The following is a 27,140-nucleotide window of genomic DNA, read 5'->3' as shown; positions in this document are numbered from 1 at the left end:
GCCTTCAAATCTGCCTGAAATATTCTTTATTTCCTTTATTTCTTCATGCTTTTTTTGAAGGCCTGATACTTAAGTTCCTCGTGGTTGCTTTTGGAAACTCAAACCTCAACTTTACTAGCGTCCACGTGAGAACAAAGCTGCTTCATGCAACCAAACTTGCAGTATCTACCATCTCTCAGAACCCACTAATTGAGAAAGACAGAATGTCACTGCGGATTAATGCGCCTTCTTTCACTTTGAGCACCTGAGCTGAATCTATTCTGCAAAAAAGCGACTAAAAATCAATCTAACCTGACAGTGGTGAAATTATTAGGTATAATTATATGCGTTCTCAGTTCCTTATGTGGAGAAGACAGATTCCTTAGAAGCTTTCCCATGAAGAATTTCAAGGATTATGTGTAGGGACTTGGTCAAAATAATACAGAAAAGATCTGTTTACAATCTTAAAAGATTGAAAGTGATAAAGACAGTATCTTCTGTGCATATCTGTGTTTAATAGTTGCTACAGGAAAACAGCACACCTCCATGTCAGAAGTGTGTGTTGGAGGAAGGAAGCAACTGGGGGAAGGGGAAAAACCTTGAGAAAAACCCAGATGCATCATTTTTAATTATGCAATAACGTGCATTACATTTTTAGTGATGGACTCCTCTTCATTACAGGAGATCTTAGCTTGCTCGTGCTGTGAAATCACTTGCAAAATTCCCTATTTGCCACGGGCTGTATGTATCTACCTACGGCAAACAAGCAAATTCAGACCTTTTTTGATGTGACAAGGAGAGCACAGCTCTGACTGGAAACTCTTTCCTCTCACTCAAGTTTGCTGAGCCACATTCAACTACAAATTAGAAGATTAAAAAAAGACACTACAACAAGCTGACATAACCTTTTTTTTTTTTTTTTTTAAACAATAATCTCAGCAATAATATAACACCCAACAGCACTGACAAAAAGAACCTACTTTGTTTAAATACTAATCAAGCCTACTGAAAAGCTTCAAATGCGTTTGTGAATCTTTTTTCTCTGTAACATGGCACACTCAACAGCACACTGTTAACAAGGCTCTTCCTTAATCTTTCTAGTGATAAAATGCATTCATTTCAGTATTCCAAAACTGAAGACACCAATGATGAAATCACTGTATTCTGAACGTTGAAAAGCAGAGTAAAGCAATGGTTCGGAACTAGGAAAGTACTACTGTGATTCAATGCAAAAAAGTGCATTTGGTGAGAAGAATGGTTTCTCGTGTAAAAGAGAATCACATTCACTACTACTGCTTTATTTTCTGGAGGAGATGTCCACAAGCATATGGACAGTGAAGATCCAACTGATAGAGTGTATCGGGAATTCCAGAAGGCTTAAGGAAACTAAGCACCTCCAAAAAATAATGAAGGTCCGCACAAAGACTAATATCTCACTGGATCTATATGCAAGTAAGGGTGATTAAAATTGCTGATGCTATCTGATCACTTAAGAGTAGTGAAGGTGAAGGCTCATAATGAAAAACTACATACAGACCTCATGTGACTTAGTAATTAGGCAATAAACCAGCAGAGGAAATCCACTATAAACATGAAAATATACACAGGAGAATAAAGCTATTTAAATTGCAAATGTACAATGGGTTGACCATTATAATTCAGGAAAAGAGACCTTGAGGTCATGACAGACAGATTACGGAAACATATGCTTAGTGCTCAAAAGCAGTCAAACAGAGAAAATCAATTATTGGAAAAAGAATAGAAAACATAACAGAGAATATTTGCAACTTTGCAACCTATGGAGTGCCTGCATTTTATGTATCATGTACATTATACAAGTATCACCTATACAGAAAATATTTAAGCAAGCTAGAGTTCTTGAGTCTAAAAACAGAAATTTTTCAGATTGAATGGTAAGGGTGGCTCTTCAATGTATCTCCAAAATACAACAACCAAAAAGCATCAGATAAGAGCTAGACGGGAATCAGGCTGCAAACAAGGCTAATGAAGTGTGTCTTCACACGCATGATTCAGCTCGAAGAAGTTCTGATTGGAGGATGCTGTGGCTTGTTCAAGGGTTACCAGAGACAAATGCACCAAGCCTACCAATAGCTACTGAATGGACAAGAAATCATCCTTGTATCACCAAGTGCTGGACTCATGGTGATATGGATTGGGAGAATACCAAGAAGCACCATCCCGAGTAGTTGCCCTATTCACTGCCTTCCCTCGCATCTGCTTTCAGCTCCCACTGAGGATGGAGCATTGGGTTAAACAGCCTGACCCCATACAGCCAGCCCTACATTCTTTCTTCTTTCTGAGAAAGCACATGCTTTTATGAGTAACGATGGAATTGACAGAATCACGGAAACCAGAACCAGAAAAATTCTTGAGGTTATCTAATCAGCTCTCCTGTCTCTGGGCAGAATCGCTTGTGCTTGATCTTCTGTGGCAGATGTCTCATCCTTTTTTCAAAATGATCAAAAGCAAGCTATTCTACTGCAAAATCGGCCTTCTCTTAAAAAAAAAAAAAAAAAAAAAAAAAAAAAAAAAAAAAAAAAAACCAAACACCAAAAACAAACAAACAAAAGAAAAAAAAACAACACCCTTTTTGTAATACAACCTGAATGCTGCAAAGTCAATCCCCTTATTTCTTCAATATGCAGACATAGAGAGTTCTCCTTGGACCATCTCCTCCTTGCAGTGGCTTTTCACATCTGGACCTAACCTTATCCAGGAGTATGTTTCAGTTCTTCTGGGCTAATTATCCAACAAACAGTTCCCACTATTCTGGGTGATGAAATGGCTCAACAGCAGAGCTCAAAGGGCTGTAAGCGAATGGTGCTGCAGCTGGCTGCTGGCCAAATCACCAGCTGTGTTCCCCAGGGTTCATTTTTAGGTCCAGTTCTGCTATACATTTTTATCAGTGTGTTGGTGCAGGTTTGGAATGCATCCTCGACAGGTTTGCTTTTGATATTAAACTGAGAGGTGCTGATGACTCTCTGAAGAGATGAGAGGCCTTGCAGAGTGATCTGGATAGATTGAGCACTAGGCAATTAGCACTGGCATGAAGTTCAACAAAGGAAAACAGCTCAAAAAGAAAGGGGTGGGTGCTGGTGACAGCAGGCTGAACATGAGCTAGCAGCGTGCCCTAGCAAGGAGGAGAACAAACCACATTTTGGGATGCATTAAACACAGCATAGCCAGCTGGTCAAACAGGTGATTTTCCCACTGTATTTAGAATTGCATAGCCTACCTGCATTACTGCATGCAGTTCCGAGTTCCACAATTTGAAAGGGGCATTCAGGTCCTTTAAAGCATACAGAAGAGGACAATAACATTGGAAACAGGGATGGAAAGCATGTCCCATGAGGAGCGGCTGCGGTGACTCACGCTGCCCAGTCCGGAGAGGAGGCTGAGATGCCTCGTTACTCTCTGCAGCTCCCTGAAGGGAAGCAGGATGAGGTGCTGGGCTGTGACCTGGTCACTGATGGCAGGACAGGAATGGCACAAAGCTGCCAGGGCAGGGTCAGGCTGGGCATGAGGAAAAGTTTATTTACCATGAGGGTGGTCAAACACTGGAGCAGGCTTCCTGGAGAGCTGGCTGGTGCCCCCATGCTCAAGAGACATTTGAACAACACCCACATTAATATACTTTCGCTTTTGGTTAGTCCTGGTCAGGCAATGAACTAGATGATCTTTGAAGGTCCTCTTTAGCAGAACTATTCTATTTGATTTTACCTACCAAAACCTAGAAGAAAAATCCGAGCTTTCTCACAGTGCAGTCAATCACTTATTGAAGGAAAATTCCCCTACCAACTTGATTGCATCACAGAAAGTAACAATAGATTCTTCTAGTGGGGTCATTACCAGTAAAATTTACAGAGTGAAGCTAGTCTATAAAGAACAGCCTTAGTAAGTTCAGATCACCTACAGTGGGCATAGAGAGCAGTTCACTCCTTGCTTTTTTTCAGTGTCCATCTCCTCCTTATGCCACACACACATACAAAATTCTCAATCACTGCTCACAGATCAAGCTTCCCAGACCTCAGCTCTTCTTCCTTCAAGAAAGATATGAAAGGTTTGGAGAGAGTCCAGCTGTGTAACGCCCAAAGCTAGACACAACATTCAGATTGAGCCTAACCAAAGCTTTGACAAGTGAAAAGATTACAGCATGTGCCTTGCAGGCTTCCTGTTGGTGCCACGTGCATGTCTCCAGGCACTGCAGTACTGGTGATTCATATTCAACTCAGGCTTAGTTCACTCAGGCTCTCTGATGCCTTCTACTGCAACTCTTATCTACTCATTTTAACCCCCAGCCCATGATTAATATAGTTCCCATTTTTTTTTTTTGTCTAGTAGAACATTTTAATTTTTTTTTCCCCAAAAGGCATATCACAAAATTCATGCTGATGCCAAGAAGTGAAAGCATGCTTCTCTTGCTAAGCTCCCACATGGACCCTACAGATTTCCCAGGATCAACAGATTAGATTCTTACGTCACCCACTGAAAAAATAAAGTATGAATTTATGTTTCTCAAAACAACCAAACTAAATTTTCTGTAAATTCTAATCCAATGCTCTAGCTATGGTCTTCTCTAGGCTTGGAATCACTGCAAATTGAAAGATTTGGAGTTTTTTTGTTGTTATTTTTCCATCCTATCATCTGGTTTGCACAGCAGCGCTCAGCAGACACTCTCAGACCTTGGCTGAGACCAATTTCACCAGTTCTGCACACACCAGAGAGTAGCTTATCTAGCACCTGAATTCTTAGTTTGCATTTGGGGAAAAAAAAAACAAAAGCTAAAAGCAAGTCTAGCAAATAAGCTCCAAAACAAGATGTTATCAAGTGCCTGACAGCTTTCAGTTGTTGGTTTGTTGTGCGGGTTTTGGGTTTTTTTTTTTTTTTTTGTATTACAAAAATAATAGTAAGTGAACAAAGCAAGAAACATTCACAGATTCCTCACATTTAGAGATAGTGTCAGAAATATTAATTTACTTAAATATAAATGCTAGCGAGCAAGTCGGTATAGAGGCAAGTGCAGCGCCACTCAGTAAGTAGAGGTGGGGGAACACGAGAAGGCTTGCTCTAACAAGCAGAGATGTGTGAGCTAATTCCTGCAAGTAGTTTATGTAGCAACTTCAACCCCTGTTAACAAATACCAGAGGACACTTACATTGCTGTAAATTTATCCTTTATTTAGGAATATTAATAAATTAATTCTGTGACCCTACTCAGTCTCCAATCTGCTTGCAAACTATTTGCCACCCCATCAAGATCTTACGTCCACAAACCAGATTACTTAATTAATCCACATTTTTTTAGTTTATAAACCTGCAGCATTTTTAAGTCCCTGCATTAAAGATAATGCAAATGAGCATCATGCCATTTTTATCTTTCTCAGCTGAGCATTTCAGAAATCAGGAACTTGTTCACGTGCATTAACTACAGACATCGCTCACTACGTTTTCTAAATGCAAACTAAATAAGGAAATTCCTAACCAATTTTTACTTTCAGAAAGATGAGATTTAATCCAACCTGATTAATCAATTCATAATTTTTTTGAGGCAGACTGAAGATTTGCTAAATATCACATAATAAATAATTACCTGGCACATACAGGATACAGGGTTCCAGTAACTACACAATGGCAGGTTTCCTTACTGCACAGTCTAGACAAATAGAACTGTATTTCAAACCAATCACTACATCATTTTTTTTTCCCCATTGTTGACTTCTACTTTACTGTTGTGAAATCTCCATTTAATGTACTCTCTTGGTTTAGAAGTATCCTGCCTACACATTATTTCAGTTAAGCTTGCCAGAGCTGGCATATGTGAAGTTCTTGGTAAGAATTCCACGCTTCGTGCAACTCCACTGAAAAAATGGCAAAGGTGCTGCCAGAATAACTTTACTAAGTTAGCAGCAAAAAAAAAAAAAAAAAAAAAAATCAAATAATGTACAAGTACAATAGTAAAATCTATACAGAAAGGCATTTTGAATATCTTCTCTTACTGCTCATTTCTGATGCGTCAAATCCATCTGATTTAAAAGTAATCTTGGAAATGATGGGGTACCTGAAAAAATGGCACAAAAGGCATTTCTAAAGAACCTGTTTCTCTTTTTGTGCTACTACAAATATAGAAATGGCTTTCTGAAAGCTTCTAACAGGAAGATTACACTGAATGTTAGATATTTGATGTGTGCTGAAAAAGGCCTTTAATATTACAAAAGTAGAGTCCTTAATCCAAGGTTCAAATGCCTATTTTAAAGGCATTTGGCATTATATTTAAACAAAGCTAGTGCAGTCCCTGCAGCTGCAAATTGCAGGGAACAAATGCAAATCGCAAGAGTTCACACTGCAAGCTCTGAAAAGTCATCAAAGCCTCCAAGTGCTTTTAAAGAATAACATATAAAATGCCACAAGGCCTCACAAGCTACCCTGCAGGAATCCATTGCTTTTTACCTGATAGAGCAGTGAAGCTAAGAACTTCGATCCTTTCTTTTTCCAGAGCCTCTCTGAAAGTGCAAATAAGCACCCAGTACACATACATACCATGAAAAGAAAAAAATAGACATCTTCTAAAAATTTACATGAAACTTACAAGTTACATCACAAACTGCATCTATGCCATGCCACTGAAGATGGATAAATTAACAGAAAAGTTTTGCGATGCTGCTGCCAGGAGACATTGATAGTAAGGAAAAAAATCTATAATCACCTGATATTTCTCAGCTGCCACAACTTGTAGGGTGAATTCAACTTTAAATAATACCTCTCATCTAGCGAAAAGTTATCCCTATTCTGTTGATACAAAATTACATGCAGAAGGAGGTTATATAAGAATTTTTAAAACCTTCATTTTAATTCAGTAGTGTACAAAGGCATTATGTACACTCTATCACCGTTTTGGATACCTAGTAATTTTACAAATTGAAATGCAAGTTACAAAATAATATAGAATGTAATAATAGAAGGCTCTATGTAAAATAGAATGCAATGTAGAAGGCTCAACCAGTAAAGCTGCAGATAGTTTCCTTTTAAACCTTTCGTTCTTCTAGCAGTACAGAAGTAAGACTAGTAGGAATGTCACAGGCCAAACAATCAAGTGGGATATAAATTAATTTCTGAAAGACATCTAATTTTAAAGCTTGGAATACAATAAATCAGCAGTTGTAGAAAGTGGCCGTCTTCTTTTGGTTAAGCAGAAAAGAACCAACGTGTTTAATTCAAAGGCATCAAAGGCATTTGCTCCTGGGCAACCTGAGCATGGCCATCTGAGGATGTTACACAGAATCATAGCAATGCTCAGGTCGGAAAAGACCTTAAAGATCATTGAGTCGGACCACAACCTAACCATACTACCTTAACTCTAACAACTCTCCTCTAAATCATGTCCCTGAGCACCACATCCAAATGGTTTTTAAACACATCCAGGGATGATGACTCAACCACTTCCCTGGGGAGCCTATTCCAGTACAGTTATACCATGACATCCATGCTCTCCGCTTCTGGGCTGCCCCAACTCACATTAAAGATCATTCTGCAGCTTTCTTAAAGATTTTGCTCTCAATGCTTTCTTCTTCCCATTAAGAAGAAATTATTAATTTCTCCAATCCTGAGGCACCACCCCCATTCATGTGTCACAACACTACCGGACGTTATCCCCTGGCCCCGATGAAAAGCTGTATGCAGTCAATTGTCATCAAGTCAAAGGGCAGAGAAGTGTGAGGGAGAATATACAGGATAAAACCTTCCAAAGAAAAAAACCTGATTCCCAAAGCCTGAGGGTTTCTTGCCTATTTCCTAAGGCTCCAAAGTTGAGAAAAGTACAAGAAAAATTTCCACTCCACTGAAGTTATTACTAACAGGCAGGTGGAAACTGCTCACACGCAGGGTTATTTCTGAGCTGGATTTGATTTTCTTATTAGCAAGGCAGTAAACAACAACAACAAAACAGACCTTGCAGTATGAGTGCAAGAGATGGTGCTCACTTTGAGCCAGGCTCAAATCAAGCAGCAGGAAGAGACACGTCACACTCAGCTAAACCAGCAACCGCAATTTGCACTTCAGCAGGCAAGTCCTCACCTGCAGGACAAAGCAACTACCCACTGAAGTGTGAGGCAGGAACACCAGCTACACATTGCATGTCTTCACAGAACAGCAACTCTTCATTTTCCACAGGGCTGTGTGCGAGCAGGAACTCAGGGTCTGAGCAGAAGGGAGCCTCACCATGTCACAGCCCTGCTGGCATCCTCGTTCCACCACTCATCCCCTGCGGGCATTCTCAACAATGACACTGAGCCATTATTGCTCTTTTCCAATGAGCGATGGGCCTACTGGGATTTTACAGCCTTTGGTACCTTGTAAAATTGCACTGCACTCAGTACTGCTGCAATTCCCATGGGCCTTCTAATTTTGTTGTTAGTAAATTGATTGATAAAAATGGCCACAGATAAAAGCGCTTGACTGCATACTACTTAAAAACTTCCACTGACGCAGCACATTAATTCTCTGCGTGATTCACATGCAACAACTACAGCAGCATTAAAGATGCTCCTCTCAGTAAAAGCATTCCTATGATGTTTTATTTTAAAAAGAACATGCCTGGGGGCTGAGTACACAGCACATGCATGGGAAAAAGAAGGAACCTAGCCCTGGGAATCAAAAACAAAAAAAAGCTGACTAAGACAAGACCAACACTGAGCACATGGCTGAGCAGATCTGGATTTGTCAGAGGATACAACTCCCCTACAATTCCCACTGTCCCTACTAATTTCAAACACAGGTCACCATCACGTGATAAGGTCTGTCATTTGAAGAAAGAAGAAATGTAAGCCATGTAGCACACATCAGCCTAGAATAATCATTAACAGTAAAGACAAATGTAATGATGTATATCAGTCTGCTCTGCAATGCTGCTGACAGCCTCAGACAGAAAGACAGAAACTACATCTGGCAAAAAGATGGGTCTTGGAGGTTGTACACAGCCTTGATTATGCTCCTGGAAAGTAAATCTTGTCCTGCTTTCCTGTTGTATACACAGGTGCCTGGAGAGCAGCCTGAATGCCCAAGCTTTTGTCCTCAACTCTCTCAGGCCACCTCCGTAGCTTTTGTTTTACACAGTGCGGCCTGGCACCCCTACTGTGACCAAGCTCAATGCTCATTACAGCACCGTCTATAAATGTGACCTAATTTTTATGCTTGAGTGTCAACATCTTGGACCTCTGCCTCTCCAGGGGGCATGCAATGGGTCAGGATCTCACACAGCTGCCACTACAAACCTAAAGGTCAGGTGTTGATAGATAGCTAAGTAAGTAAATAAAGGTTGTAAGTTGAACACTGCCTTGAATGCAGGTGCACGAATAAAGAAGCTAAAAATCACTTTATCAGCAGTCAAGCTGCTAGAGAGCTGTTTGCAACCTACTGCCACCAACCAGTTCTCTGAGATAGGGTACAAAATGGCATAGGAAATAAGAGGGCTTCCAGAGCACTCCTAAGCTTCACACATCTGTCATGATACACAAAGTCACTCCAGATTCCAAAGGAGAGGAAAAGGTGCTGAGAGGACTGAGTCACTCTCCACATCACAACAGGCTGTTGTGCTGCACATCTGCTTGCTTGGGAGCAACCGCATTTTTAGCAGTATGAATTACTCAGAGAGACATTCGCTATCTGTTACCTGTGGTCATAAAGTGGAAAACTTTACCTGCAACAGTTACCTGCAACTTGCATTTAAAGGTTATCCACTGGACAATAACACAGAGTGCTTATCAGAAGGTTTCTTGAAGCACATCATTTTAGAATCAAAGGGAACAAGTCAGGGCAACTGATGCAACTGGAAAAAAACCACGTATTTTCAAAACTCAGTAACCCTCTTCCTGGTCTGAAAGTGCTTTACATAATCTTGCCTCGTTTGGGGAAGCCTTAAGACACAGACTGCTTGTGCAGACGGCAGCGAACCGTACCCATCAGGTACATCAGTTCCTCAGTCCCCTGCACTACAGAATCATAGAACTGCTCAGGTCGAAAAAGACCTTCAAGATCAACTCCAATCACAACCTAACCACGCCACCCTAACTCTAACAACCCTCCACTAAACCGTGTCCCTGAGCACCACAGCTCCATTCACGCAGGCCTCGCATGGCCTTTCATCGTAGGGCACTTCCAAAACCCTCCTGGCATACGGAGGCTCACAGACAGTCCCGCCTGCAAGTGACGAGGCAGCGCCGGGGCGGGAGGCGCTCTGACAGCACTGCCCCTCAGCAGGGCCCGGGCGAAGAGCCTGCGAGCCACCCCCGCAGCCGCTGAACCACAGGGGCACGCACACCCACGGCAGCTGCCGATGGAGCCAGGACCTCCCTCCCCTCCCCCGCTAGCCGTCCCCCTCACAGCGCCGGCCTGAGGTGACGGTGCGCAGCGACTGCGCATGCCCGGCACCAGCAGCTCCAGTGCGACTGCGCGGCGCTGCCGACCGAGGGGGAGGGGATCGCACGCTCCCATTCTTGCCCCGCGCTCGGCCCGGGGGCAAAATGGCGAGCCTGATTCCCGCGGCGACCTCATCTCCCGCCGGCGCTCCTTCCCGTAGCAAGAAGCGCCCGGCAAGCCCGGGCACCGGCAGCGGTCCGGCCAAGAAAAAGAAAGTGGCGGCGTCGAGCGGCTCGCAGGTAACGCTTGCGGGCGGGCGGGAGGCGCGCATGTGCCATGGTGCTTTCCGCGCTCCCCGCACACCGCGCATGCGCAGAACCGTGGGGGTGTGCCCTGCTGCCCGCGGGGTGTGTGCGCGCTGCGCTGTGTGCCTTCGTGCTGGGACTGTTCGTTTGTAGCGAACGAGAGGCCTTGTCTACAGGTCTCTTGTCCTTTTAATTGCTACTACTGAACCTGGGGGAGAATGAGTATCTTCGATACTGATCTAAAAAATGCCACTAATTCCTCTATCTCAGTGTTCACAGCAGTATTTTCACAGATGTGTAGAGAAACAGGAAGCATCTAAAAGAGTGTATTCTATGTTAAGATGTGACCAGTGAGCAAAATGCTTGCACCTGACAGCTAACAAGCTTCAAAGACAGAATTTGAATTAAGTGAGGGACTTGGAAATAATTTTTTCAGAGGACAAAACCCAGCTGAGTTGCTGGCTGTGTAACTAAGAGGCGAAGCTTTGCCTCGGCTTAGGAAAAGCAGTTTTTAAAATCGCTTCACTGTCAGCGCAAAGCCCATCCAGCTCAACCCTTGCTGTCGTCTGATTGTTCCCAGCAGCTCAGCTGCCCAGGGCCCCATCCAGCCTGGCCTTTAGCACTCCAGCAAAGGGGCACCACAGCCTCTGTGGGCAGCTGTGCCAGCGCCTCACTGCCCTCTGTGTAAAGCATTTCCCCCTGACATCTGTCCCACTTCTCAAGCAGTATGTCTGGATTATTTCTCCTAGAAAGATTCTGTCAGCCAACATCAAAAAAAAAAAGGGCTGGAGAAAATATTCTATATTTCATCCCATACATGATTCTTCTCAGTTATATTTCACGGACCATAATAGTAGCGTAGCTGCAAAGTATGCACGGCCTGTTAGGTTGCTTATTTTCACACGTACCATTAGATCAGGGAAACGTGTATGCATTTTCCTGCAGATCTTCTCTCCAGACAATTGAAAGCCATTGTGCACATGCCAAGGCACAGACAGAAACCTTTCCATGTTCTGAACGATACTCTTATAACTCTCGTTTTCTCCCTGTGGCATTTACATAGTTTATTTTCCTTTTCTGGCACTCTTATCCCCAGGAGAGGCTGTACGAACCACAGTGATTAATGTAGCTAACAAACTGCACTGCAACCATGAAGAATTACTGCCTGGCATGATTGTATTTGACAACTTTTTTCAAGGTCTATTAGGAATAAGAATCGGGATTTCCAGCATGGAAAAGACTGCTCTGTGTCTGTATGCATGTATAAAATCCTTTACGCTTAACAATCTTTTCCAGAACTTCAACCTTTAAAACTGTTCTCTGAAGTTCACATCAAAGTGAAGCCCATAGGTAGCTTCCAGTACTCTGAGACAACCCACGATCTCTTACCCGAGCTGAGTTTTGATAAACAGTTTTTGCAGATCTTCTCACAAGAGATTTCAGTGGAGAGGAGTAATTTCTCATTCAAGTCAGCATATGCATCCACTGACTTCAGCAGCTCAGATCAATCCCATAAGGAAAAGAGAAAAAATGAGGCTCTGAAAGTGCCTAACCTAAGAAATGGGACAAGAAGCAGCTCGTTGATCTTCTTGCTATCACATTCAATGTTGCTGATTAGCTCTGGAGTGAGCCAGTTTGAATAGAAACAACATGGAAAATGGAGATGTTGCATTTTTTGACTTAGAAACATTGATCACCTGATCACATTCTTCTTCGGTATCTCATTTAATCTGTGCATCCAGAAGCTTTACATAGTCCATAGTTAATTGCTGAGTAATGTACTTCTTCTGGATAAGGAAACCTATGACACAAGGAAACAGTAATTCTAGCCTGCTGAGCTCTTCAGAATACAGCCTGTCAACAAGCACTTAACGCTCTATTTTAAATTATAAATGGATAAATGGATAAATTATCCAATTTTTAAGTGGATCAGCCAGTCAGAGACTAAGTCATCAATGAATTTTAAATGCGCTAAATGTATTAACTACCGAGTATCCAGTCATTGTGGGCCTTTAATTAACTAGTTAGTTTATCTCTAATGCCACATGAATAACATCCTTCATTCAGCTGTCTGGTAAGTACACACTCTTAACACACACCATGTGCATCACAAGTTTGGATGGAGTAGTTGGTACTCTTCTGTCTTCAGTTTCCTAAGTAACCTCTTTGATATTTTTAACAGCTTCATACAGCCTCATTTCAGCCTTTCAGGTGCCAAATATATCATCCTTTAGCTCAGCATGGTATGGTTTCTATTTTAAACAAACTGACATTGTGAAACAAATGGGAAAATAGTGAATTATATCCCTAGTTAATTAGCACACTAGAGGTAAGAGGATCCCTACCAAGAGGTCTCTAGCTACCTGCAATGTCAGCTTAGGATCTGAGGACTCTGCTGAAGTACTCTAAAGTACATTGTATGCTTTTGAGTGTTACATTAACTGGTAACTTCTGCATGGCCTACCTCAAAATACACTTAATGCTGCCAATTTTGAGTTTCCTCACATCTGTGATTCCGTCACTGTGAAATAAAACAAAAATGTTTTCTTTCAGTGTGACTTCTGCAAGTTGCATCAGCTTCCTTTTCTTTCGTAAGCTTTATGTCACAAGCAGCTATCAGCATAGTGCTTATGCTGAAAGATGTGCTGATATGATAAAACTGTAGATTTCAAAGAATCACCCAAAATGTGCTGTATTTTTAATAGAACAATCTTGCTTGAGTAATTAGCTAGTTTGAGTAGCTGTGTGTGTACTGTATAAGAATGCACAAGGATCACACAGCATACAGATGTTTTAAGCCCAGTTTTGATGATGTTTCTCTGACACACGGTCTAGAATATGAGTTTCTACTTTGTCTGAGATACACTTTTAAGGCATTAGCAAATAACATTCTCTGGAGTTGGTGTGACTTACCGGCCCAAAGGTATTGAGTCATGTTTGCTTTGGAAGAACATTTCCCATAGGGCTTGTCGGTCATGTCTACAGAAAGAGACACATGCTTTTTGGATACAATGCCTGTATTTACCAAATGTAAAATTAAAAATGAGTTTACAGGAAACCACGATTGCAGATTGATTACATCATTTCTATTAGCCTTGCACAATGATTCCTCCCATGTGGTTGTGCCACTGAAAAATACCTCAGTCTTTACTGCAGCAAATGATTTTTAATGTTGAGGATTATTATGTATATTAAAACGTTAACCTCAGGTGTGAAAACCAGTGCTGTTTTTTGACTTACATAGCACCATTCAAATTGATGTTTTTGCCCAGTGATTTCCAATAGCTTCTGTGTGGGTTCAGCTCCACTGCTGACAGAAGTAACAGAAGCTTCTGTGTGGGTTCAGCTCCAGTGCTGACAGAAGTAACAGAAGCTCTTGGACAGACCTGTCTCCAGGTCTCTTGTCTTTTTAATTACTACTACTTAAACTGGGAAAGAATGAGTATCTTCGATACTAATCTAAAAAATGCCACTAATTCCTCTACCTTAATGTTCACAGCAGTATTTTCACAGATGTTTAGAGGAACAGGAAGCATCTAAAAGAGTTTATTCTATGTTAAGATGTGACCAGTGAGCAAAATGCTTGCACCTGACAGCTAACAAGCTTCAAAGACAGAATTTGCATTAAGATAAGAGAGGGACTTGGAAATAATTTTGTCAGAGGATAAAGAGAGAAAATGTGCTAAATGTGGCAAATGCATATTTGCTTACATGCTTGTGAAACAACTTCACACATGAGTGACGAAGTACAGTAAATGCCTCACTTGGAGAATGATATCAAAGTTTGTCTCACATTTTGAACGGATGTAAGCTGCTTCGTAAACTAGAGAGATAAACTGAGAATGCTCCTGCTTCCTCTCTCTCCAACTCTAACAAGTTTTGGTGCAATTTAGAAAATAACGATTGAACTTCCTCCTCTGCAAGACTTGAGTGGAATTTCTGAATTACTTACATGATTAAATACATTGATTTTATCTCTGCGAATATTGCAGCGCTGCTACTGGAAACCATTTTACGTAACTGTTTCTCATATGTATATTTCACAGTCTTCCCTTTTTCTCATTCTGTGCTCCAAAACAAGAGCTTTACAACAGTGTTAGAAAATACAAAAGTCAAAATGGTGTAAGGTTCTCTTAAATAAGTTCCTCTAATGCACAACCTTAAAATAAAAGGAGCAATTCTAAGATAAGCTTAGAACTCCATTTTTTATGGAAAATGTAACTGAATGATGGTATTTTACGTTGTCACCTGAAGATCACCTGATGAGGAGCTGCTCTCTCAACAGCACTTAGCTATGTACTTATTAGAATGGCTGTTGTTGTGTATTCAGAAGCTAACAACAGAGAGCTTACCCGGGGATATAAATAGCCTGGAATTGGACTCCAAACCATCAGTAAATTTAATCAGTTCTCCTGTTCTGCTGTTTTACCAAGCCTATCGCTGTAAGTAGGAAGCCATCAAATCAATTTAAAAATAACTTTGTTTTAAAGAGTCCATTTGATCTGGCTCTAATTTCCTGAAAAATGAGGTTAGGGTAGGATGAGTTTAACCACAGAATCACAGAGTGTGACTACAACCACTGCACCGAACTGCTGCTTTCACTGTGTTTCGGGACAAGAACCTTCTGCAGTATGGCACAGCGTAATAATGATTTTCTGATTGGACAGGAAAAATGAATTGCTTACGAATACAGACAACCTTGTTTACAGCCCTAACCAGTGTAACACTAATCTTACTTTCATAATACTGTCCCCGACAAGACTTTCTGTAAGAGAAAAGCATAATTTTCTTTTGTAGCTGGAAATTTAAAAAACAAATTGTGGTTTTCTCCAACCTCTTTGCCCAGAGACAGCAAGACCCTGATACAACGCAGTAGTAGGGAGGTGTAAGTACATGTGCACATGCCAGTTTATGAAAAAGCCGTCTTTTCATTATGCTGTGAAGTTTTTTCTTTTGTTTCGTTTTTTCCTCCTTAAACATCTCTCAGCCCTGAAGGTTACGACAGTAACTGAAAAAAAAAGAATTTAACCAATGAATTGGACCCAATCTGAAGCTACTGCTTGTTTCCAGCAAAGACATAATCTGCTCCCAGGGCTTGTCAACTCAAACCTAATTAAATTGATTTAAATGGATAAGGAATGCTTTAAACTGGATAAAGAGGAGCTATGGTGATACACTGCAACCAATTGCTAGGTACTGATAAGAATTCCTGAGGTGAGCTGTTCAGGTTGCGCTCTCGTTCACGTTCCTACCCAAGAGTCTTGGCTCTTACAAATGAACTCATCCAGCTGAAACCATACTGCCTCGTCCTAACAAGAGTTTGAGCAGCAGTGGGCAGGTTATGATAGCTGTACCATGGGCAGGTATTGTAATCCAACATTGCACTGCACATCATCAGGCCGCAAAGCATGGAAAATCCCTGGAAATGGCAGATCTCTGAATGAAGCAGATAGGGTCATCACTTAGATTAATGCCTTTTAAACACGCGTGACCACAAAGATGATAGTCTGTGTGATAAAGCAGACCGTGAAGAGCTGAAATATGAAGCATCTCTTCTAGGAGGTTTTTTTGTACTCTTATAAGAAACAGCTCATTTTCAGGCTGTCCACTAATGAGAGCCAGGATTCTCCTGAGGTACTGGTTTCTGTCAGTTGCACATCTGAAGTCAAATCTATTAAAAAAGCAGAATCCCTGCAATCCCACAGGAGGAAAAACAGTAATTAAAAACAATTAGCGTATTTTATAGGGAAATGTTCGTAAAGTGTTGTGTGTTTTAAGCTTAGCTTCATTTTAAGAAAAAGAGGGGATTGATTTATGTAGCAATCTGGATTAAAAGGAAGACTGTCAAAGCTGAGAGCTGAGCACTGACTTTGCTTGACATTTATCACATACTGAAGGGTTTAGAAGATCTGTAATCGTAGCAGCATGTGAATTTCCAAACCAGTCTATGCCAGTCTGAGAACTACCGGTCCCCCTACCAAATGGGATTAGATTTGAGATTTAGAGTAAACACAGATGTGTGTTTTTGTAGAAGGGTGAAAGCATATGTGTGTTGACTTGTACTATGGGCATCAATATGCTGGTGTCATGTTATTTACCCATCTCACTTTATCCTGGCAAGAGATCTTAGTTTTTCCTTTAGCCAGAAGATAATGGAGAGTCTTACTGTTATTGCATTCAGTGTCAGGATTCATAATAAACATACAGGAAGGTTAAAAGAAAGAATAAATATGGTTCATTGCTTCTATTGCAAGGAGATAAAACAGAATGGATTTTTTTTTTTTTTTTTTTGAAAGAGAAAGAACAATCTATAAAACATTTTACACATGTACTTTTGCGTGACATTTTGTGTGAGAGGCAATGCTCCTGAAAGGCAATGTGAGGGGCCCCTTAGCACATTGAAAGGTTCAGGTTAACCAAAGAAAACTTGAAATACTTAACCAAGTAGTGCAGATTAGAATAGCTGTCAGCCCTTTTTTCACATTTTTGTGAAGTGAAATGATTATGTTAGATAATATTTCAGTTCTTTCTTTAGCAGTGCATTGGCAATGCAGTTATATAAACAGCAATGCAGCTATATAAATGTATTATTTTTTTTATTAGAAAGGCTAATAGAGATATTAATTTGGTACCATGGCAGTGTTTTGAACATATTTTTAAGCATTCCAAGAACACAGAATTGAGACATCGGTTGTTTATTTTGGCTTAGAGCTGTAGAAAGCCATAAAAATTGTGACACTGCATTGCAAAATATACCTTTCCCTCACAGCAACATTCATATCCATCAACAGCATGTCTTGTCTCCCTGGAAAGCACACCTACAATTTTGGGAGGCACAGTTAACCACTCTAGTAATTTATCTTGATATAAAGGAGAGAGGCTCAGTCTCCTACTGTCTCCTTCACATCTCCCTGCCCCTACAGCCTTGTCAGCTTCACACCAGGCCTGCCCAGCCCTCAGCAGTACTTAGTGTGTCTCTGCTGCCTTGGTGAGCTGGGCTGGTTCACAGGGGATCTGTTAGGCAGGAACTAACATAGGGAAGAAGTTGGACCATGCAGGAAAAAAAACCAACAATAACACTTTTCCATTACAAGTGAACTGTTGCCTAAACTTGGAGATTCTTAACTGCAGGTTTCAGTAGTTTACCTTAACAAACCGAGAGGAAACTGCAGCAATTCAAGATCTGACTCATTAGCAGATCCCATGCCCTTGCCAATGGAGGGGTAGGGAAGGCAAGGATTCAGCTGCCTGACTGCTTACTTGTCAGCCCCTTAGAGGTGATTCTGTGTCACCAAAATATGCTAGAGGGAAATGCTAGGGCTGGGTCCTGATGCTGCTTCTCCCTGAAGATTTAGACAACTCTTTCTATTTAGATTCAGAACCATGAACATCTGCCTTTTCGAGGGCCAATAGTAAGTCCTTTCTTTTAAAAGGAGAACAGAAGTCACACTTAGGGCACTGATACTTGCTTTTTTCTGTGAGGGGTTCTTCCAGCTGCTTGCTGGATCCCCCACGTGAAGTTAGTTCTGTTCCTGCCTCTGTCCCAGGGGACTCAGAGCCCCTTTTTCCACACACACACCCTAACCGCCAGGCTTGGAGCCAGTGTGGTGCAGTGGGAGAGGCATGGAAATGTTTCCTCCTCTGCAGCTGAGGATGGATATTCTGTTTGTTCCAAAGAGAATGACTGCATAGTCTGGTATTGAGGACAGTTGTTAGAATGGCCTCTTTTATGTCCTTTTTTTTTCTGCTTGATTTAAAAAAAGCTAGGTAGACGTGCCATTTAATAACAAGTATTTATGTTGTAATAAAAATATATGATTCTTATTCCAGGAAACAAATTTGAAATGGATAAGAAGGAAATCGTTTTATGAGTGATATGTAATTAAACTGTAGCATAGGCTTGCATGGAGCCCCTGTGTTTGTAAGGGTGCTGTGTGCTGTATCACTACAGCCTTATTTGCTGCTTCCACAGATTTATGCATTTCCAAGGTAGTAGAAGAGTGAGAAAAAGGAAGGGTAGGAAAGGCTGAGACACCCGTAATAGTTTCTGTGTAGTTTTGAGAAAGGTTTACAATTATGGATATTGTCAACTAAGTGGAATAGGTTGTAAAAACAAACAAGCTTCCAAGCATACAACGATTCAGCAACTTCCAAATCTAATTACAGACTGAAAACAATTGCTTAGAGTGTGGTTAGGTAGTCAGTTAGACCATCTTTGGAGTAAAGGTCATTGGCATCCCAGGAACACGGGATGTTAATCAGCGAAGGGAGAGAGTGTTAAGAAAATACTTGCCATCTGTGAGAAAGAAAGGAGTTAAAGCCCTGCAGAAAACTGTATGTAAGTTATGTGCCCTAAAAAATCTTTCTTTGGAGTTGTTATAGAGTCCATTCAGAAGCTTGCCTTAATTTTCCAGATAAACAGATGTATTTAATAAAAGATAGCCCCTCTGCCTAGAAACTTTATGCCCTGAAACCATCAAGACTACAGTGAAATACTGCTGAAATAGAACATGCAGAAATTAGGGCAGTAATTAACGTGAGTTATATGACTGCTCATGACCAAAAGAGCTTTTTGTTAATAAAAACAGTATTTTCTATGTCATAGCATATTGATTTTTTACTAGAGACATGGAAGGCAGCCCAGAGAGCTGTGCTATCACTGTACTTGGAGGTGCTCATGCCGCCTGGCCCAAGTTCATTTCTGACCCTAGCTAGAGGAGGAGGTGGGTTGGCCACCTCCGAACGTCCCCTGCAGCCTCATTGTGCTGTGATGCAGTGAGCGTCTCCTTTCAGACGCCTGGTTTATTTGATAAAGATGGGTCCATCCTCTCCCTGGATGTGCAGCCCTACAGTCCTTTAGCAGCTCGCTCTGGGTACTGCAATTGTACTGCAACCTTCCCCACGGTGTCTTAATGAAGCCCCAGACTCAATGACTGTGTTTTATTATTACTATTCTCCCTTCTCTGTAACAATACTTAACATTCTGCTAGAATTTCTTTTCCCTCTGAGGAACATCACAATGTTCTTACAGATATGTTAGCTCTAAAAGTCAAAAAACCAAAACAGGAAAACACCATTGCATCTTGACACGCTCGCAGCACATTCAGGCCCCTCAGCCCTGGTCTGAGGTTGTCAGCTGGGAGAGTCCTTATTCCTTAAAGGTAATCACCTTTGTTTACTTAGTCTAGAACTAGCAGTGCTCGTTTGAGTCTCAAATGAGCATCCTTCAATATTCTCTATTGGTCAGAAGTTTTCCTTTACTTTTTGCTATGTCCAATTTGTAGCAGCCAGAATTGTTTTTCGTTGCAGCCACAGAAATGTCCTTTTATCCTCCTTTCTCTGTGTCCAAAAGGTATTTTTTTGATTTGCTACATCACAGATTTTGGAAAACTTATCAAGAAACCCTATTAAGCCCATCAAAAAATATTAAACACTGTGTTTCTCTCTCACCCGTGATAATGGATGTGATACTTCACTAATTATAATGTAGTGGGAAAGTCAAGTCTTGTAACAGTTCTGTTTTGCTTTAAATCCAGCAAAATAGGCAGTCAGGATACAAGTTTATATGCAAAACACTAAACTGTCTGGCCCTTTCCAGGATGTACCATGGGTCCTCATCTTCTTCATTTTCACTATGTAACAACAAGGTGAATTGTACTGCCACAAAATTACACAACTGAGCAAACAACCACTGGCTTGTACAAATATTTCTGCAGAAACATTTAGAAATTTGCTCTCAAATTAGCTCTGCTCTCTGCTCCCTTTTCCCTCAGTAGTCTCAGAATAGCGTGCAGTGTATCACCTTATTTTCATCGGAGTAAAATCAGCCATATGTTGTCTGTTTTGGTACAGTCATCAGTATTTTTGTCATCCAGTTTTATCCAGTTAAACGTGTGTATTCATAGGACAATGCATCTACAGTTTTGCATAAGTTTTGGAAACTGCTATTCAAAGCAGGACGGCTTGGTGTTGAGGCTGTTAGACCTTTGGAGCATATGACACAGCTACTGCTCTCTGATATCATGTACCTCTGGTAACTTTTTGAAGTTAAAAGAAAAAAAAACATTTTTACTCTCAATTGCTTTAGTAGTGAATTATCTCATATGCCACTGTACCTTTATGGTCAGACTAGATGATCTTAACGGTCTTCTCTGACCTTACTGATTGTATGATTGTAGCTAACATTTGCCTTTCTGACATCGTGTGTCGGTATGAGTCTCAAATACCTAAACATAAATGAAAAAAATCTCAAGCAAGTAACTTTAGACTGAAGTCTTTGCAGTAAGACTGGTGAGATTTCCTCATGCACTGTGGCAGCAGGAAGTATAGTTAGCAAAGATGTAATGGAAATAAAATGAGAATTTTTATATGTTTCAAGTGACAATTAAGACAGATACAAAGAGGGCCTAAAAGTTGCAAAAAACAGGAAAAAAAAGTAAAGTTTTGTTATCTGTACCTGTTTACCAGTTAGTCCACAACTTATGGGTATAAAACTAGAGTATTCTAATTGCTTGAAACTAATTAATGCCCTTCCCTGAAGAAAATACTCAAACTTTGTTTCCTATCAAAACTGATAATGATTTACAGAATAAACTAAAATCAGGAAAGTGAGTATATTTTGCAGAATGCCATTGCTTTCTTGTCAGCCACAGGAGCTGGTATCTCTTTGCTTTCCATGTCTCCGATTCAGGCGCAGATAAGTACATGGACTTGGATTCTACTCCAACTTGACCAAAGTTATTGGACAGAGGGATTTTGATATGCTCCCTGATCACCTGATCAGCATTACAGTGAGAAAAGCACATCAGCATAGTGTAATCCTCCGTTTTATTTCCCTGGAATTCTTTGACCTCAGCTGTTCTGTAGCAAATGAAGTACTGAAAACTTTAGCATGCAGTTGAGCCAAAGTCCTTGACTGAGCTTATTTTTTTTCTAATACAGAAAGGAAGGTACTGGCAGTTTTTATAAAAAAATCAATTGTGATTTACTCCAGTCTTTCTTGCTACTCTATTTCCATATATTTTCAGTCATGAGGCCCATCAGTTTAGAAGATTTCTTTCTTGTGAGGAACCAAAATATTCTGTTAGCTGGGCTTAGTTTTACTTACTCTTGGAGAAAGCATGAATTAATGTGCTTTTTCATTCTATCTACACTAAAATTTTAGCTCCAAAGCTGCTTCAGCATGCCATTCAGCTCACAATTTTGTCTAAGTTACATTTTTCTTAACAATCATAGAATCATATCATAGAATCATAGAATGCCCTGGCTTGAAAAGGACTGCAATGGTCATCTAGTTTCAACCTCCTTCCTATGTGCAGGGTTGCCAGCCACCAGACGAGGCTGCCCAGAGCCACATCCAGCCTGGCCTTGAATGCCTCCAGGGATGGGGCATCCACAGCCTCCTTGGGCAACCTGTTCCAGTGTGTCACCACCTTCTGGGTGAAAATCTTCCTCCTAATCTCTAACCTAAGCCTCCCCTGTCTCAGTTTAAAACCATTCCCCCTTGTCCTGTCACTATCCACCCTCGTAAACAACCATTGCCCCTCCTGTTTATACACTCCTTTCAAGTATAAAGAATAAAGAAATAAAGAAAACTGTCAAACATTATAAACAAGGAATAGTTTGAGTCCACAAAGTGAAATCTGAAAGTGAGAGTTCCTTTGCAATTACTTAAGCCTAAGGGAGCTTTGTGGCAAATGCAAATTAAACCACACTTTTCTGGGATAGTGTGCAGCTATTCACAGTTGTGTCCCAATTACATTTTATTTGAGGCTTTTCCCCATAGAAAATAGTAATATTCTTTTTACCTTGAAATATCTGTGAGTTACAAAACTTTGTCCAAGTTTGGAAGTTTTAAAATGGAAAAATATGTTTGGCATCTGAAATCTCTTGAGGAGAAATCAAAGCTTTTATTGAAGACTGTTAGTCAATGATTAAAAGTTCAGTAATGTTGAAGAGTTTTCCTGGATATTTTTTTTCTCAAGTGAGCAGTACCAGTAAAAGGCAGCTCTTGTGTCACAAAATTGCTAGGCCTTTTTCTTCTAGTTTTCCAAGCAATGTTTGAGAGGTAGGAATGTAATTAAAATCTTACCCTCCCTTTGGCTGCATTTTTAATTCTGCATTCAATCCCTCACACAATGTAATAGAGCTTTGCTTCGGGGTGTTTTATACCTCTATCAAAGTGACTAAAGTAATTAGTATTTTATACATTTTGGTAAGTATTTTGTCACTGGGAGCACCGGTGCAGGTGAATGATAATGGTTTGAAGCTCAGGCAGTGACGGGACCCTAAATGGGAATGTCGCCTTTTAATCAAGAGCACTTGGAGTCTATGGTATTGAAATGCCCTACAGAGAACATAGAAAAGCCATCCATCACCTTGTGACAGTCCAATCTTTTAGCACATGAGTAAAATGTTATCCAGCCTTTCTAAGGCAGTTGGAACATAAGATGTTTTAACTCATCTCCAAACTGCGGTGCGGAAGCATAACGTGAAGATTGCTTTCTGGACGGTGTGTATGTCTCTATTTAGCATCTTTATTGATTTAGCGTGCAGCTGAATCTTTTTCCGTGTCCCACTCCCACACCCCCAGTCCCCTTTTCATACACCAAACGGGGTGGATTATTTCTGCATTTTAGCTGTATGTTTGGAATTAATTTGCATCGTTCGTTAACTCTTGATGTTCAGTGCAAATACTCAGCAAGTTAGAAGGGAAGAAGTGCTGCCTTCCAGTGGGCAGGTTTTGTGGCACACACAGATAAGCTGCTGGACGGGGACCTGGGGGTCGTGTGGTCATATACACTTGGAATTGTAAACTATTACTATTATAACCATTCAGAAATCTCCTTTAAAGTATGCTAATTTAAACAAAAATGGTTTTGTTGTCAGGCCTTTAGGGCTTTCCTTTTGATTTCTAGTGGTAGAAACCTGCACCAGGAGCCTTGTCTTTTCCACTAGGAAGAGTTGGCATCAATGAAACTCACTGACTTCAGTGGATTTTCTCCCAAACTACACTGTGTGTGTGACTGAACACAATGCCCGCTCTACTAGCCAGCTGAAATCAAGAACATCGACCTGCACTGTAGTTCTCTTGTGTTTAGCAAATTGAGTTTCTCAGTATCCTACAGTACTGGGAACAAAATCTGCTGTGAATACACAAGATTTTTTCCCTTCTGGCATTCAAAGAGTTCCGAGCTGAAATCTTTTTTGTCCTGCCCCAAAATAAGCAGATGAAATCGTTTCATCATTCTGAAGGGAGAATGTTCCTAAAACACTACCATGTACCACAGAAAAGGCAAGGGAAATTCTATCAGGCTTCATTTCAGTGTTCCATTAGGTGCAGTGTCAGCTGGGATTCTGTTAAATAGCTGACATTCAAAATCTTCTCCCAGTTTTGGAAAGTCTGCTTCTATCACTGCTGCTGTGATCTGGTGACATCTCTGCACTTTTTCTGCATGGCATTATCACTCACTGTAATTGCTTGCTAGGGAAAATACAGGTATTATCTATTTCTTCTAGAAATTACCATTTTCTTCCCTGGCTGCATGCCACAGTTTCATCAGGATGTCGCAGAACTTAACCAAAGCTTCAAGTTCAGTCAGTTTTTCTACAAGTTGAATATTGCTGCTTTAAAAGTAACCTATTACCAAATAATAATAATAATAAATAGACAAATAGTAGTATTGAGGCAGAGTTAATGCAACTCTCAATGAAACAGAGAATCTCTTTGCAGTATTATGATTATGAAAATCAGCTGCCAAAAGTAACTAAGCAAAAATCACTTTAACAATTTCTTGAGCTTCACATACAAATGTTGGAGATAAGTGAGTTCCTCAGCAACCCGAACTAGGTGCTTGGGGCACTATTATCAATGAGTTTGAGTGCTTCATTTAAAACCAGACTGCTCTTATCACTGTTTTTCAGTAGTGACCTACAGCCCCCTAGACATCGCTGTAAGACAGCGCCAGAGAATTAGAAATGGTGAATACAGAGAAAATGGATTTCAGCGTAAAACCAAAGCAGAAAACTACAGAGACAACTTCAATTGCTCAACCCATTGTACTGTTAAAACTAACTAAAGAATGATTTGCAGAAAACAGATAATCAACATTTACCATACTGGTTTTCCTTCCTTCAACTAGAGACTCCCCTTCTGGTTCTTACAGGATTTATTTATGCACTTAAGTTTTGTTTTGCCAACACGTTGTACAGTTTACTTTCTGTTTTAAAATTCTATTTTTAAATTTTGCTGCGTGAAACTGTGACATCTAGCAAAAATGGCCACAGAAGATCATATTGTACCTTCAGTATGTGCAAATCCTGTTTCTTTCTATGGCATGACATGCGTGGTATGCGCTGATAGGATACCAGAAATACACACGTTGAGGTCTTCAAAATTTGGTTCTCATGTTTCATATCTTACATGTTTCTTATATATTCTGTTACACAGTTTTCATCTTTGGGGAAAAAAAAAGAAAGAAAAAAGAAAGAAAAAGAAGATTCAGACAAGCACTTTCATAATAAACTCATTCTACCTGATATTCAGGCTCATCAGACACCCATCCCAAATCCCATGGTGCTGATTCCACCTGGAAATAGCCAAAACAAAGAATTCGGCGTCCACGGTCTACAAATTCTGCTTGTGCTCTCCCTAACTAAAACCAGACAGATGGAGCACGCTTTGGAAATCATGTGAAAACCAATACGTCTGCGGTAGGGAATTTGGAACAGAATATATTGAAAAAAGATTGATTTACCAAAACCTAAGATTGAAACTAGCATACAAATAGACAGCCTCCCAGTGTGAGTTTTCTCCCAGCATATGCAGTAGGGTCCAAGCTAGACTCATTCCTGGGGTTTGGCTTTACTCAAAAGAAATCAGTGCTAAGGTAGGAAAGCTCAGCTCAGGTCTGTTCTCCAGACAAACTTGTAGGACTTGAGTGTTTGCCACAAGTCTTTCCTTTCTAGACCCTTTGCTGTCTCATAGCGACACGAAGCCCTGAGCCTCAGCGAGTGGCCATCATCCAGTCCTCATCTGTAATGGAAGGGAGAGAGAACTGCATCCCACCCAGCTGGCATGCACTGAAAACTTGATAGATAGTCTTAGGAAAAGAATTGCAAAGCAGAAGGAACACTTCCCACTATTGCTCCACTCTATCCCAGAAGGGTAACATCTATTAATAGTGAAATATGCTGCCAACCTGTCATGCTGTGGTTGTGGTTAAAATTCAGCTAAAGCACATAAACACAATTTTATGGGAGGAATAAAACTGTACAAGTGGTCCCATAAGAAGTCTTTGACCTGCTGCCTACCACCTTTCAAAGCATGCAATTCCAGTTGAGGTTGCTCTGTGCCTGGCTAATGAGGACACTCTAAAGCGGAGGCAGAGGAGAACAGAGGGAGGTGACATAGAATCATGGAATTGCTCATGTTGGAAAAGACCTTCAAGATGATCAAGTCCAGCCACAACCTCACCATACCACTGTAACTCTAACAACCCTCCACTAAATCATGTCCCCAAGCACCACATCCAAATGGTTTTTAAACATATCCGGGTGACTCAACCACCTCCATGGGGAGCCTATTCCAGAGCTTAACAACCCTTTCTGTAAAGAAGTTTTTTCTTGATATCCAATGGGACTTGGGAAGACATGGCAGCACGGACGCCCATGGAGACTGACAGTCAGGGGAAGGGTCGATGAGAAGGCATGAATGACTGAATGCGGTGACTGATGGCATTTTTTATTGTTAATTTGGAGTAAACTAATGTAAGTGTTGTATTACAATCACAGCTGTACTACAATCACACCTTCACTTTTTTTTCAGTTAAAGAGAAAGTTTAAAACCGCTATGAAGAGTTTTAGCCCACGGTTGTGCTTTCTTTCCAGCCTCACTGCAAAGCATTTGGGATTACTGTAGGGCAGAGGGTAGCTGGCCGGGTAGTGAAAATGTGCTGAAGAACAGCTGTGAATTTCACAGGAAGGGGAAGTTCCCCCGCACATGAGTGAGGGTTACAGCACACATTGAGCAGTACATGTTCCCCACTGACATGCGCTTCCTCACTGCGCTGATGAGACTGTGATCCTTTGATAGGATACAGAGGGAATCTGAATTCATTCCTGGTTTTTTTTTCCCTAACATGGCAGTGAAGAATGAATGGTATCTTACAAACAAAATGACCACGCAAACAAGCACAGCTGAGAGAGTTTTGTTCAACTTATGTTAAAAGATAAAGATTACATTTACTTCACAGTAATTCTTCACTGAGGAATCTTCTTTCAGGCCCTAAATAATGTATTGCATTTGTCAGCGTGTTATTTACTTTCACAAAGGATGGGTTTTGCAGTATAAAGGTCTGCACTGGTAGATCTGCACTGGTTAAAATTCACTTGGCATTGTAAAAGCTTTAAAAAAAATGCACCGAAAACCTGAAACAATAAATTATGTTTCTTAAGCTTTGCATCCTAACATTTTAAAACAGGCTGG

At 40.7% G+C, this 27,140-nt stretch overlaps 1 protein-coding gene across 1 annotated transcript in view; it reads left to right on the top strand.

The window, feature by feature from the left end:
- Nucleotides 1-10,513: 10,513 nt before the first annotated feature.
- INO80C (INO80 complex subunit C) overlaps nt 10,514-27,140 on the top strand; it is a gene marked incomplete at both ends in the record, with an annotated part of 29,039 nt that continues 12,412 nt past the window's right edge. Inside the window, one exon of the mRNA XM_079533001.1 lies at nt 10,514-10,648. Coding sequence (XP_079389127.1) covers nt 10,514-10,648 — 135 coding nt within the window. The remainder of the gene's footprint in view (nt 10,649-27,140) is intronic.

The sequence above is a fragment of the Tetrao urogallus genome, assembly GCF_951394365.1.
Source record: "Tetrao urogallus genome assembly, chromosome: 3".
Classification (NCBI taxonomy): Eukaryota; Metazoa; Chordata; class Aves; order Galliformes; family Phasianidae; genus Tetrao; species Tetrao urogallus.
This window is presented reverse-complemented; position numbering and strand designations above follow the sequence as displayed.